Genomic DNA, 14,185 nt, shown 5'->3' with positions numbered 1-14,185 from the left:
TGAGAATAGTGTGGTTCCAAAATCAATGCTGACGAGTCGACTTTCTCAACCTCTACATAATGCCAAATCTACTTAAGTATTTACACACTTAAGGGGGAGTGTTGTAAACTTCTAGTTTAAGTGTGATTGTGTAAATCTTATATTAGATTTGATTATAGTTGTTCTTTCTTATATGGACTTGTATTCCTTGGGGATGAAAGATTTCTTCTCTCCCCTATTACAATCGTTTTATAACAGCGGATGAAGGATTGTCGTTCCTTCCTTCTAGGTGTTTTGACGACTTGGCAACAAAATTTCAAGTATCTAGTGGCAGATGGGCAAGTGATTTAGATTTGCATTATAAGGTTGGGCTACTAGGGCTCGTATAGCAGGCCTTTAGGGTGCATTGATTTGGCCTTACTGAATTTCACTAAACTAGAATAGACTACTTATTAGTGTAATCCCATATTTGTTACATGCATGAATTAAGTTTAAAGGGATTTAAGGGGACTCGTGTCGACTAACTCCCTCGCTAGAAGGTCTTAGCAAGATCATCGAAAAACCAAAGGACTGCTAAGACTTTCGCTTTGCTTCATATGCTCGTGTCATCTCTTTGCTCTTTGTTCTCACGAACATCGAGAACCACCATCGCCTGCACTCGCCAACTCTAAAGAGATAACACCACCAGACCAACACCACCACACACTCTCTCTCCTCGCCGCGAACCATGAATGAGACCTCATATTCAAACCTCAATTCGAGAACCCACAAGCTCTGTCTCAAATCTAAAGAGATCTTCAATGATATTCTTGGCGTTTCAACTAAAGTGCAGCAGCAAAGAGCTCCAACAATGATGACTGTGGTACAAACCTTCGAGGAAGATCCTGCTCTTGCCGTCCTCCTATCCAGTACTGTCTAGGAGGTCTGGAGGTCAATTTCTTTCATTTCCTCTTTTCTTTTTTTTTCTTTTTTTTTCTGTTTAATTTTGTTTGGTTGGTATGAAAACTAAGGGGAAATTTGGAAAAATAACCAAAATTTGAACCCCATATAGAACTACAGCCACTTTTTTTAATTTATGATAATTATAACAAAAAATTGATATGTAAATACTAATATACCCTTAAAACAAAAATTGAGAGATAAGGAGAGAGTTTGAAAACAAATCCAAAAAACCCCAATCAAATATGAGATTGTCCCAATGTCTTACCGAGTTCTTTTTTTGGGTTCCAAAGAAAAAAATAGACAGTGTGAACAAAAGGAATTTCTTGGTTTGATTTGTGTGTGATACGAAAAATTTATTTATTGTCGTTCAAAAATGGTCTTTTGTTGAATCCAGTCCCAAAGAGCATGGTCTGGGAAGCCATGAACACTCATGGCTAAGATCACTTGGAGAACATATCAATATATATATATTTATTGCCCCACACCACACACATTGATTCGTTTACATTTAGCAATTTTTGTTTTTTACAAGTTTGGGGCATCTAGCAAGCATGAAAAAGAAGATCATTACCTATTAGCTGCTTTTTGTCCATTGCAAATTTTGTATCAGTTTTCATTTGGCATTTCTCTTCTGCATTATCTGATTTCGATATGTTTTCTGTCTCTGAACTTGTAGTAGAAGGGGATTTAATTGTCCATTTTTTGAGTTTTTATTTTGATACAAAATTATGAAGGTGTATCAAAGGGTATATTAGTACTTTTATATCAATTTTGGGTTATAATTATCATAAATCTAAAATGGTGGCTATAATTCTATATGGGATGCAAAATTGGGAAACTATGGAGTTTGGTTAAAGGACATGGATTTTGGTTTCGTTTCGATTGCAAACCTAGAAATTGGGAAACTATGGAGTTTGGTTAAAGTTCGAGATTCTGGTCTCTTGTTTTCCTACATTTTCTTAGTGATTGCAATTTTTTCCTTTTTTTTCTTATATCTTATGTAATTTCATTGCTTTGTTCTATTTGTAATAAATGTTTTGGGGTGTTCATGTTGATTTTAGTTGCTTGTGTCTGTTTTGTGGCCTCCTCGATCGATTTAGCAACGAGGAATGCTGCCTGAATTAATGAAATTTCAAAGTACTTAGCCTGAAAATCTCTTGTTCAATTTGGCGTTGCAGTTGTTTCTTAATTTCTTCTTGTCCTATTAACAGAAATATTGAGTCTAAAACATTTTAGTTTGAGTCTTAGTTTGGAACTACACCAAACACTTTACTATTCTTATTTTGCTTAGTTCAAGCTAAGCTAGTAACTTAGTCTCTAAAGCTAATCGATTCCGAGATAGTTTATTGAAACAAATGCACCAGTTCTTCGGAATTCTAGCGTGCTCGTTACAGTGAGTGGGGAAGGGGTGAATCCATTTTACGACTTGTTCCAACATTACAAGGAGAAGAGAAATAGCAAATGCCATCAAGTTTAACTATATCTAACCTTAGTCCACATCCAGACCGATGTATAGGTCCGATATGGATCATACCATGTATGGGTCCGAATTCGCAACGGGTAAACGAACACTCCAACTTATCCATCCTGTTTCGTTTTAGGCATCTTTTTCTGGGATTCATTCATGTACAAATAGATGATGCTTGTAGCTGTAAGTATAACCGCACACAGGGTCTAATGGTGGCCGCTAAATTATGAATAAACAAGATTGCTTTGAACCCGACTCTGGCCAAGCTGTAAGTGTAACCACACAGGGACTAATGGTGGCTGCTAAATTATGAATAAACAAGATTGCTTTGGACCCGACTCTGGTCAAGTAGAAGGCTTTTTACATGCATATCATATGACAATAGAGCTCACCAGTCGGTCTTCAGTACGTTATCCCGATTCAAAAGACAGAATTAGGAGAGGCAGATCGCTCTGTACTATTTTTCAAAAAGTACCATGTAACCAAGATATATTTTCAGACAAAACAGAGAACGAACACATTCCAGAGCATGGTTTCATCTCATGACATTTTCTACTACATTAACTTCAAAAGGGAAAAGAATTCAAAGAAAAGACAGACCCGACACTCAGTAATTGAAAGATCATCTTTCTTGATTCAACACCATAATTTCTCATACGTTAGAGACTAAAACCATAAACAGAAAAATTTACTAACCTAATTGGGTAAGCATCAAATTTCAAAAAATAATCTCATGAGGCCCGTACCTTCACTACCCATTTGCTGAAAATTTCAATAGTCTGCCTGCATGAGCTCCTACTAACCCAAATTGTTCCAGTCACAAGACCTTGGTTGTTGTGGTTCAACCGAACCTTGGGAACCACTGGTTTAGGAGAGATTTAGGCAACCCAAGCGCATGCACTTGGGCGGGCCCAAGGAACATTTGTTATAGTGTGATCCATAATCAAGTGCAATCGCACCTCAAGAATTCAATACGTATCTTTTATGCGCTACACTCAACCTATGCCTCTATGATTGATACCTCTGAGGTGTAACTAAAAGCATCCTAAGTAAAGAAACAAGTAATAATGACAGCGAAAAACTTTAGGCATTGCACAAATTGTTGAAAATTAGTAGATAATTATTTCAATAGATTATAAAGACATAATCAACCCTCTATTTTCGATAACACATAATAAATATGAGCCACAGTAGTAGTAGTTGACAGTTTGACACTTAAACACACATTAATAGTTTCACACCAACAAACTTAAAACTCAAATCCCTCACCATGAGAAGTAGAAGTCTTCCAAACTTAACACTTTTTTATGCACGTGATGTTGCAATAACTCATAGCAGCATTACTGCAAAAGGATCCTGCATTTAGCATCATTAAAAGGGAAAGAAATTAGTTATTAGGAATCTTATGACTTAATGGGAGATAACATTGCTCGGGAAAACCATTAAGAAATCCAAAGATGGAAGTAAGCAAATGAAAACTCTGCAAGGAAATTGTTTGGTCTTTCGAGTTATATGTAGACAACTTACAGTTGGGTACAATCTTCCATCTCTGGTTATCTCCTTTATTTTTATTCCACACAACTATGGTAGTGCCATCATGAACACCCCCAGATTTCTTGTCACCATGATAAGCATCCAGATTAAGGTGAATGTTATTAACCATCCTAACAGTTCTGAAACCGTCACCTAAGTCCGCACTCGCAGTCCACAGTAGAGACTCATCAAGATCATCGGGATTATAAGGTCTCAACTGCACCTGCAAGATGAAACAAGACAGATTTACTATTGATTGTTTAAAACTCATAGCATCTCTAGGCTCCACAAAAAGCAATGAAAAATTTAGAATCACAAGGAATATAATTTGCATGTGCACAAGACTAGGGGTATTTGTGAAGAGACTTTTTCTACCGCTCATAAATTTCTGTTTTTTCATAGAAATTTGTACTTTTGCAAGTCTCAAACACAGAGCAAGGCATATATACCAATCAAAGAAAGAATGTTGAGCAGGAAAAGCAAAAACTTAAAGAGAAAGGCCTTGAACTCCACAAGTGTCCAAGTTTGTAACATATTAAACAACTGCTAGACCTGCAATGTTACCATTAGCAATGGCAAACAAAATACACGGAACCATAAAAAAAAACACCAATCTTGACAAGTCTGAACAACATTCAGCAAATTATAGAGTTTTGGAAACAGGAACCATACAGGCTGAGTGGCTCCGATGGAATGCTTCAGGGCGTGGCCAGTGGCTTTGTTGATGAGAGCAAAGGAAGGGAAGCGCTCTTCGTCCTTCACCTGTGTACTGTACTTCTCGTCTTTGTACCACAGCTGCAATCCAATCCAATCCAACAAGAATTAGCAAATTCAATCACATTCACACGCAAGGGAGAAAATAATTAAATCAAATAGAGGTCAGGAGAGAGAGGCTAGAGACCTGGAAGTCATCGGTTGGTTGGGATCGGGCAAGAATGACCTTGCCCTCTCTGATGCTGAGAGAGAAATTGGGATCGGCCTTTGAGAAGATTCTGAAAGTGGGCTTGTTCGAGAGGTAAGAGTTGTGGGGAGAGGAAGAGGGCAAATGAGAAGTCTGATGGGTTTCAGTGCCAAACTGAGCAGCAGGGGACTCATGGTGAAATTGGTGAGCAACATGGCGCACGGTAACAGGCGGTGGACTTGGAGTAGCTTGTGACGATGGGTAGTTGTAATTCTGCACTGGTGGTGGGTGGTGGAGAAAGCCTTCGGGTTGGGAGGGTGGACTTGGAGGTGCAAAACCATGGGAAGAGTGGGACACATGGCTCACACGGGTCGGTGGTGGTCTATCTGCTTCGTAGTATGAATCCGGTGGTGGTTGATCTTCTCTGTAGTAGGAAGGTGGTGGTGGTGGTGGTGGATGTTGATCCTCTCCATAGTAGGAAGGTCTTGGAGGAGGTGGAGGTTGATCAAAAGGAGACAGCCTAGTTCCCGGTGGTGGGTAATTCTCTCTTGCTTCCTCGTCCCTCTGATCATGATGACGGTGATGATGGTTTCTTTGATTTGGGAATTCCATTGCTCAATGCTCTGATTTTTTCTGTGGGTATCTTCTGGGGGACTTCTCCCTTTATGATCTGCTTACATGTGTTCAAGCAGTGGAGAGTCATAATTTTTGTTTTTTTTTTTAATGTTAAGAACACTAAATTGTTAAACTAAAAAAAAATAATGATGTGGTTTTTATGATTTAATTGTTAATTAACTGTTGATTAACGTATTTATTTCTTATTGGTAACACATTATTTAATTTAAAAATTTGAGTCAAAATCTTTTACATCCAAAATTGTCCGTGACGTTTTGTGCCTTGTTTAATTGAGTGTTACATGTCCTTAACCTAACTTCAACTAACACAATTAAAAAATACAAAAGTAAAATTTATTCCTTTTAATTAATCATTTGCGAAATAATATCTATAAATTAATATCCAAATACTTAAAACAAATAATCAAAACAAAGGAGATTGTTAAAAACTTAAACCACAAAAACATATAGAATTCACCAAAAGGGAGAATTCGGCCAACATATAGGCCCATGTCTAAAAATCTAATCTTCCATTGGGCAGATACCTCCTGAAAGTTAGAAATGTACATGATAGTATCTTCGGGATTCTCCACTTGAGCAAAATTGGTCTTAATCTTCTGACCACGTGAATGATACTTAACTACACCTTGAGTGAAAACTCAACAAATGCGCAACCAATGGCTCTTGGAACCATAACGGTAGCACATATCTGCTACCAGGGTGGCGGGTTCTTTACCTTTATTCTTGAAGTTTGAGGCCTTGGGATCAAGGTTGTCGCACTTCGAGGTTTGTTTCCTCCCTTAAATTGGCCATTGCTTTGTCGACCTTGGTCTTCGGATTAGGGTTTGAACCCTTGTAGTGCCTACCACGCCTAGAGTGCCAGTTTTGCCCTCGATTTGTGTTGTCATGTGCGTTAAGCATAGCGGTCGAGTCTTTAGGTCTAACTTGATGATTTTTCATCAACAATTGGTTTTTCTTTTTAGCAAGTAATAAGACAGGGATCAAATCCGAAAATTTCTAACCTTCTGTGCCATGAAAAGTTGTTGTTACAGGACAATACTGGTGGCATGAGAAGTTGAATAGATCTTCTCGAGATCCTGTTTAATTAATCCTTCTTTGTAGAACTTGAGAAATGATCAGATTTGACAAACTTCAGAATTGTGTTCATTCACAGAGTTACAGGCTTGGAAACGTAAATGTTGTCAGTCATGTCTTGCTTCAAGCAAGAAGATATCTCTTTGATGATCAAAACGTTCTTCTAGAGCGAGCCATAAAGCTCTTAGATACTGTTCAACGATGTACTTGGTTTTTGTAGTGTATAATACATATGCCTTTGTATGAGATCATGGTGGTTACTTTGTCAGATTCGCCAACTGGGTTATCCTTCTTAGTTTCAATGTTAGCATTAAGACTTTTTACAGTGAGTGGAGCTTCACATCTTGGATCCATTTCTGGCAATTTTTTTTCCAGAGATACTACTACAAAATTATCTATAACCGGCGATCCAAAAACTGACAAAAAAAGTATATTATTATCGGATTTTAAGCAAAATCTGACAAAAAATGGATGCATTGGTGGATATAATAAGCGACAGGTTTGCCAGCATCAGGAAATGAATTTTTCTACAGAAAATACTCTAAAACTGACAGAAATTGTGTCTGATATAACCGACAGAGACTATATTAATAATGAATAAATAAGAGCATTTATGTCGGCTAAAACCGACAAAACTTCTGTCGGATATAACATACAGAGAATTTATTAATAAGAATAAATAAAAGCATTCTTGTCGAATAAAACCGACATAAAATATATTAATAATTAAAAAAAAATATAAACAACCAATTTCTGCATTTTCCATATCCCCAACATTCATTGCATTTTCCATTAAAATCACTCAATCACAGCAAGATCAGACATTGACATTCCATTCCATTCCATTAGAATCACTTAATCACAACATCGTTTGTTTCTACCTGCACACATTCACATTCCATTAAAATCACTCAATCACGGCAAGCATTGCTCATTCAATTGAATCTCTTCCCGAAATTGAATGAAAATCGAAATACTTACAGTGTTGATGAGATATATCATAATAGAGAGCTCCTGGTGCGCCAGCTACAAGTTCTTCACCATGCTCTGCCATTGCTGTGAAATCAAATAGTTAAACCCTAAAAAGTACCACAGCAAATAGCATAAGAAAATCGAAATTAACCCTAAAGAAATTGGGAGAGAAGATATGAAAAGGGAATACCTTTCGGCCCTTTGAGTTATTGGTAAAAAAACCCAACAGAGAAAAAGCCTCCAACTCCAAAGACTGTTGTGGGATTTTGAAGAGAGCGAGAGAGAGAGAGAGAAAAAAAATATCAGAAAAAATGAAGCAAAAAGGGGGAACCAAAAGGGGGAAGAAAAAGAAGAAGCAGCAGCAAAAACGAAGTAGAGGAAGAAGAAATAAGAGGAAAAATGACGATTGAATCAAGAGTTATAGAAGAAATTTGTACTTCACTGACATGTAGAAAAGCTTGTATCTTTGAAGCAAAACGAAGACGATGAGTGGGTTGCGGCAAAGGCCGAGCTGACTTAGAGTAGATCGTCGTTGTAGTCCTCCCCATCCTGCGAAGCGCTCAAATGTCATGGCGGCAGTGACAGTTCGACTTTCAGATGAAAGGGGGAATAGAGAAGGAAATGAGGAGAGAAGAGAAGAAAAGGAAATGCAGAGAGGAAAGGGGGAATGCAGAAGGAAATGAGGAGAGAAGAGAAGAAAAGGAAATGCGGAGAGGAGAAAAGGGGGAATGAGGAGTATTATGTTGGAAAATTGACATTACTGTCAGCTAAAACCGACAAAAACATTTTTTTTAAAATATAAACCGATAGAAAATTTTCATTCCTGTCGGTTATAACCGACAAAAACAAATGGTGGAATAAATCCCCCCCAAAATTCTGTCCCAAAATTTTGTTACGATTTAAAAAAATAAAATAATAATTGTTTGGTTTAATAAATAAATAAATAATATGTAATAAATACGTTTTTAAAAATTAAATAACTTTTTTTTGTCGAAAATAAATAATTGTTTGGTTTAATAGATAATAACCTATGTAAAATATGCAATAAAGAAAGAAAAAGATAATTGTACAATGAAAATGTCATCACACAAACTAAATATTGTCTAATCAATACTTGAAAAACATAAATAAGAAATCGCAAAACGAAAAACATTCAAAGATTACGTCAAACTAGTTTCAATGATCTAACCGTCAAACTTGTTTGTAGATACTACAAGATCGCATACGTAAAAAATCGCAAAAAAGAAAAACATTCAGAGATTAGGTAACAAAACAAAAGTTTTCAATGGTTATAAACGAAACATCACGATTTAATGATTATTTTAGCTCCGATTTTGGTGATTTTTTACAGCTACATTCCTTGACCCTATAAGAATGCATTGAATGAATTCGATCTTCAATTTAAAATATTTACACTAGTGGATACCACAAAATCTTATTTTATACTGAAGTATAACTGTTGAGCAAAAATTGTACATAATATGTAAACAAATAATTCACTCGACACAATTTCACCCTTGTTCATTTTTTTCGAAAAGGGTTTTATTAGTTTGAGTTCAACCCATTCTAGGCTACGCGCCTATTAATTACAACATTTCTTTTGGGAAATGAATACCCTTTGATTCTAATATGAATAAATCGTAACTTGAGGATTTGGGTGTTTATTTGATTTTGTGATTGCATCTAGGTAGAGCCCTAGATTGCCTACGTACCCTCGTTGAGGGATCAAGTCACTCGTAGTTCCTTGTATGCTTGATACTTGTTTGGATTTGATGCCTTGTGTAGTTTTAGCTCATGCGGGTGAGGACTTTGCGTCATTGGAGCGTTTAATGACTTGTGCAGTTTAGGCTCTTGCCGGCAAGGACTTTAAGCCATTGGAGCTTTTGATGCCCTGTGCAGTTTTAGCTCATGCTGGCGAGGAGCAAAATGTAGCTTCGTGCCATTTAAGTCTTGTTACGGCTTCGTGCCCTTTGATACTTGATACGGCTTCGTGCCATTTGAGATTTTGTCGCGGCTTCATGCTATTTGATATTTGACTTTTCTTCGGCTTCGTGCCATTTAGGATTTGATACGGCTTCGTGCCCTTTGAAACTTGACGTGACTTTGTGCCACTTGAATTTGGAGCACGGCTTTGTGCTATTTGAGCGCCTAAGTGAAATTAATTCACTAATATTTTAACTTTGGCTCTGTGTAGTATCTTTGGCTTGGTATCATTTCTTACTCAATGTTTAATTTTAACTTGATAGAGGCCATTGGATTTTGTAGGATTTTAATCCTAGTTGAAATAGGATTCTAAAAGCATGAAAGTTGGAGCCTTTTCCATTGTGAAAGACTCGTTTGACTTGGTCTTTTCCTTTGAGTTTTTAAAACTACCCAGTGGATGTAGTAGAATAATCCATTTTTTCCTCTTTCTTCTTCTCGGTTTTGGTACCTTTGTCACTTCGTTTCCATGCTTGCTCTCTTTCTTTTTGTTATTGACTTTTGTCTCTTGCACAACAGATTGCAGACTTAATGAGTCTTTGTTTTCATATTGTTTAATGAAAACATAAAAACAAGTGGCAGAGTAGCATAAGAACTTTGTAAAAAAAAAAAAAATCTTTGAGATGGCTTTTTCTTTTTTTGACTTTTACATGAGTGTCTTCCACCAAGCTTTATTTTCTCCTTTTTTTTTGAATGTAAGCTTTTCAAGTTCAAAATAGGATTTTGCTTATTCTTCTTCTTTTTCGCCAGCAACCTTTATTTCTTCTCAACTCTAAGACGACGGCTGCGACGGGTTTTTTTTTTCTTTGTTGGAAGCATCATTCTTTTCTTTTTGGTGTGACTTCCTTCTCCAATTTTGTGTCAAATTGTTTGAGTCATATTCCTCTTCACTTGTAGTTTCCAATGAGCTCCTAAAATGGAGTAGAAGTAACGGCCAAATTCTTCGAAATGAGCTCCTAAAATGGAGCAGCATCAACCATTTCAACTTCGAACTGAGTTCCTAAAATGGAGCAGTAGCAACCACCAAATTCTTTGGATTGAGCTCCTAAAACGGAGCAGCAGCAACCGCCAAATTCTTTGAATTTAGCTCCTAAAACAGAGTAGCAGTAACCATTCCAACTTCGGCAACTACTGTGGTTGTTGTTCTCACTACGGAAGACTATGTTCATGGCCACTTTCTTTTACGCCATCGACGAGAAAATGGAGCATGCTGTGACGCTAGGCTGGAGGATGGCGTGACTGCTGTGGACGTTGGTGTTGTGTGAAGTGGTGGTGATCAGCAGCGTCGCAGCGGCAAGTTGGGCAGAGAGGAAGGAGGACTGTGGCATGGCTGCTACGTCATTTTGGTATTTCATTTAACGTCAACGACTGTGCTGCAAATGTCTTCATTGGTGTTTGTCGAAGTGTTAGTGATCGACGATTTGAATCTGCGGCGTAGACATTAATGGTTGTTCAGATGGACTTGCGTTGGTGGTTGCTTTTGGAATTTTCATAGCTCTTATTTTTCCTTGTGTTGGGAATGAACAAGGTTGAAAAAGCAAAGTGCTTCTTTTCCTCCTATAAAGAAGAAGAAAGAACTAACCCAGAAAGAGATTAAAAAGAATGAAATGGCTATACCTTTGAATGCTTTGTAGCTTTTCCTGCTCCTGTGTATCCTCTTTTATGTTTGCATTTTCTCGTTGAATTTCCACAGCAGTTCACCTCTTTGATTTCTCTCCTAATTTTTGCAGAGTCTTTTCTTTTTCTTTTTTTTTCTTTTCAATCCCCCATTTCTTATAGCAGCTGATGCCTATTTATAGGCATCCTAGGAGAGCTTTTACGTGAGGGAGATAGCGGCCATGTCTTTCGCCACTTTCTCTTAACCTTTCCTACTAACTGTGCAATCTCCCACGTTTTGTAGAAAAAATAGGAAGTCCCTGTTCCACGTTACTTCTCTCTGACCGAAAGTGAAGTCGTCTCGTCTTGGCGTGGCAAATTGTTTGAAAAAAGAATTTAATTTGATGGGGTACATTATAGACATGCATTGTACGACTTGGATTTCCAAGTCTAAACTCTTCACGTGGGCAGCATTCCTATTTTCTTTTGAGAAGTTTGTTTGTTGCGAACTTCTCTTTATTATTTTATTTTATTATTTTTTATTTAGGGGTTCATCTCATGCTAGGTGGCTAACAAAGAAAAGATTTCGAATTCCCCCATTTTAGTGGTTTTAGATAAGTTCCAAACCCTTTTTGAATTTCTTTTGATCAGTTCTTCCGCACGAGCTTCTCCCGTACCATTCTTTACTATTCGTTATTTTTTGGAGAGAAGAACAGAACGGTCAATAAGGCTTCATACTTTTTCATTTCACTTGGATTTGAATGAACATTCCGCAACTTCATTTGATATATATATTTTTAGGGTAAATTACATAGTAGCCCCTCAGGTTTAAGGTCTATTGCAATCTTATACAACATCTTTAAAACATTTAACTTTCATACCTCAAGTACTATTTTATTTCAATTTCATACAACCGTTAGATTTTCCATCCATGGATCTGTTAAATGCTGACCTGGCTGCCACATATATGCCATGTGGCTACCAAATGTCTGCCACGTGGCAAATAAAATAATTTTTTAATATTTTTTTGTAAAACCTGAATTTTTTTCTTCTTCTTCTTTCTTGTACGTTTTTGGGTTCTTCAGGGATGTGGGTCGTTGGGGGGAAGAAGGAGGAGGAGGAGAAGGAGGAAGAAGAAGAAGAAGGAGGAGGAGGAGAAAGAGGAAGAAGAAGAAGAATAAGGAGGAAGAATAAGAAGAAGAAGAAAAAAAAAAAGTACCGAACCTCCTGCAACCCAGAAGAAGAAGGAGGAAGAAGAAGAAGAGAAGAAGAAAGAGGAGGAGGAGGAAGAAGAAGAAGGAAAAAAAAAGGACCGAACCCCCTGCAACCTACGGAGCACGGACACGCCAACTTAAGAGCGTATCCCGTATCAGATACGGTCTGGGATACGATACGCGCTCGATACGTGCCGATACGTTCTGGATACGTATCTGAACGTATCTGTTGACCAGTGGACATCTGGATACGTCGTCGATACGCTTTTGATACGCGAATCTGACATTTTGAATACGTAACAAAAGCACCTTGACGATGAAATGATCTAACCAGAGGATGGGGAGAGAGCGGGAGGGGGAGAGAGAGAGAGCTATGTGAAGAAGAGTGTCGAAATGGCGAGATCTGCAATTGGAAAGAAGGCGACGGCGGCATATTCTATAGTGCTAGGTACTTAGGGGGCGTTTGTTGCACCAAACTATCTCGGACTAGACTAGCTTTAAGGACTAAGCTGGATTGGCTTATACTAGACTAAGCTGGACTGGCTTAGACTAGACTAAGCTGGACTAACTTAGTGAAGTGTTTGGTGCAGTATTAGACTAAGAAGCTAGATAATAACAAATTCTAATATTATATTATTTTATATATAAATTATTAATATTTTATTATGATCTAGGTGACCGGAGATGACGAGGAGTCTATCGAGAGTGGTTGTTGAGCATAACGAGGACGAGAGAGGATAGTCTTAGCTAGTCCCATGGTTATTGGGGGGTCTCGCTAAGACCTTTTAGTGAAGGGTTTTGTCCATGCTAGTCCTCTTTAGTCTCATTAATGTTAGTCCCAGCATGGAACAAACACGGTATTAGACTAACAACTAGTCCAGTCCAGTCCCACTTAGTGAGGGCAAACAAACGCCCCCTTAGGGTTTTTTTGAAGTCACGTGATATTTTCTTTTCAAACCAGGGCTTCCGTTTTATGAGAAAATAAGGCCATATATTTATATTTATATTAGAAAATAATGCATATTTTTTAGCATCCATGCCGTATATATTTATATACAACTATTAATATATATATATATATATATATATATATATATATTAATATACATCAATGTATATTTTCAATTAACGTATCCACGCCGTATCGTATCCTAATATTTAGAAAATAGTCGTATCGTCGTGTCATATCGTGTTTTATCGCCGTATCCGTATCCGTATCTGTGCTACATAGCCTACAACCCAGGAGAAGAAGGAGGAAGAAGAAGAAGAGAAGAAGAAAGAGGAGGAGGAGGAAGAAGAAGAAGAAGAAGAAAAAAAGAAAAGGGACCGAACCCCCTGCAACCCAGAAGAAGGAGGAAGAAGAAGAAGAGAAGAAGAAAGAGGAGGAGGAGGAAGAAGAAGAAGAAGAAGAAGAAGAAGAAAAAGAAAAAAAAAAAGGGACCGAACACCCTGCAAGGCTGCAACCCAGAAGAAGAAAAAGGAAGAAGAAGAAAGAAAAAAGAAAGAAAAGGGAACCTGAAATTAAAAAATTATTTTTATTTGCCACGTGGCAGACATTTGGCAGCCACATGGCATATATGTGGCAGCCACGTCAGCATTTAACAGATCCATGGATGAAAAATGTAACGGTTGTATGAAATTGAAATAAAATAGTACTTGAGGTATGAAAGTGAAATGTTTTAAAGATGTTGTATAAGATTGCAATAGACCTCAAACCTGAGGGGCTACTATGCAATTTACCCTATTTTTTATTCTTGATTTGTTGTAGGTGTCTTTTGGTGGAGACTCTTTACTTTGGAAGCGTGCCTGATATCTTCGTACAAAATGGTGGGATTTTTTTATCCCTTTAGTTTTGATGTGCAGCTTTATGCATCTTTATTTATTTTTATTA

The 14,185-nt window shown here is 37.4% G+C and overlaps 1 protein-coding gene and 1 long non-coding RNA gene across 2 annotated transcripts; both read right to left on the bottom strand.

The window, feature by feature from the left end:
- Window positions 1-3,488: 3,488 nt before the first annotated feature.
- LOC126600176 (ricin B-like lectin EULS3) lies at window positions 3,489-5,507 on the bottom strand. The gene is made up of 4 exons (XM_050266733.1): window positions 4,824-5,507; window positions 4,595-4,717; window positions 3,917-4,145; window positions 3,489-3,745 (listed from the first exon to the last, which is right to left on the bottom strand). Coding segments are annotated over exons 1-4 (966 nt in total). The 5' UTR covers window positions 5,436-5,507; the 3' UTR covers window positions 3,489-3,743.
- A 4,437-nt stretch (window positions 5,508-9,944) lies between these two features.
- Window positions 9,945-11,232, bottom strand: LOC126600523 (uncharacterized). The gene is made up of 2 exons (XR_007615458.1): window positions 11,102-11,232; window positions 9,945-10,911 (listed from the first exon to the last, which is right to left on the bottom strand). It is a non-coding gene; the product is annotated as an uncharacterized LOC126600523 (long non-coding RNA).
- Window positions 11,233-14,185: the final 2,953 nt, after the last annotated feature.

The sequence above is a fragment of the Malus sylvestris genome, chromosome 14, assembly GCF_916048215.2.
Source record: "Malus sylvestris chromosome 14, drMalSylv7.2, whole genome shotgun sequence".
In the NCBI taxonomy this organism is placed as follows: Eukaryota; Viridiplantae; Streptophyta; class Magnoliopsida; order Rosales; family Rosaceae; genus Malus; species Malus sylvestris.
This window is presented reverse-complemented; position numbering and strand designations above follow the sequence as displayed.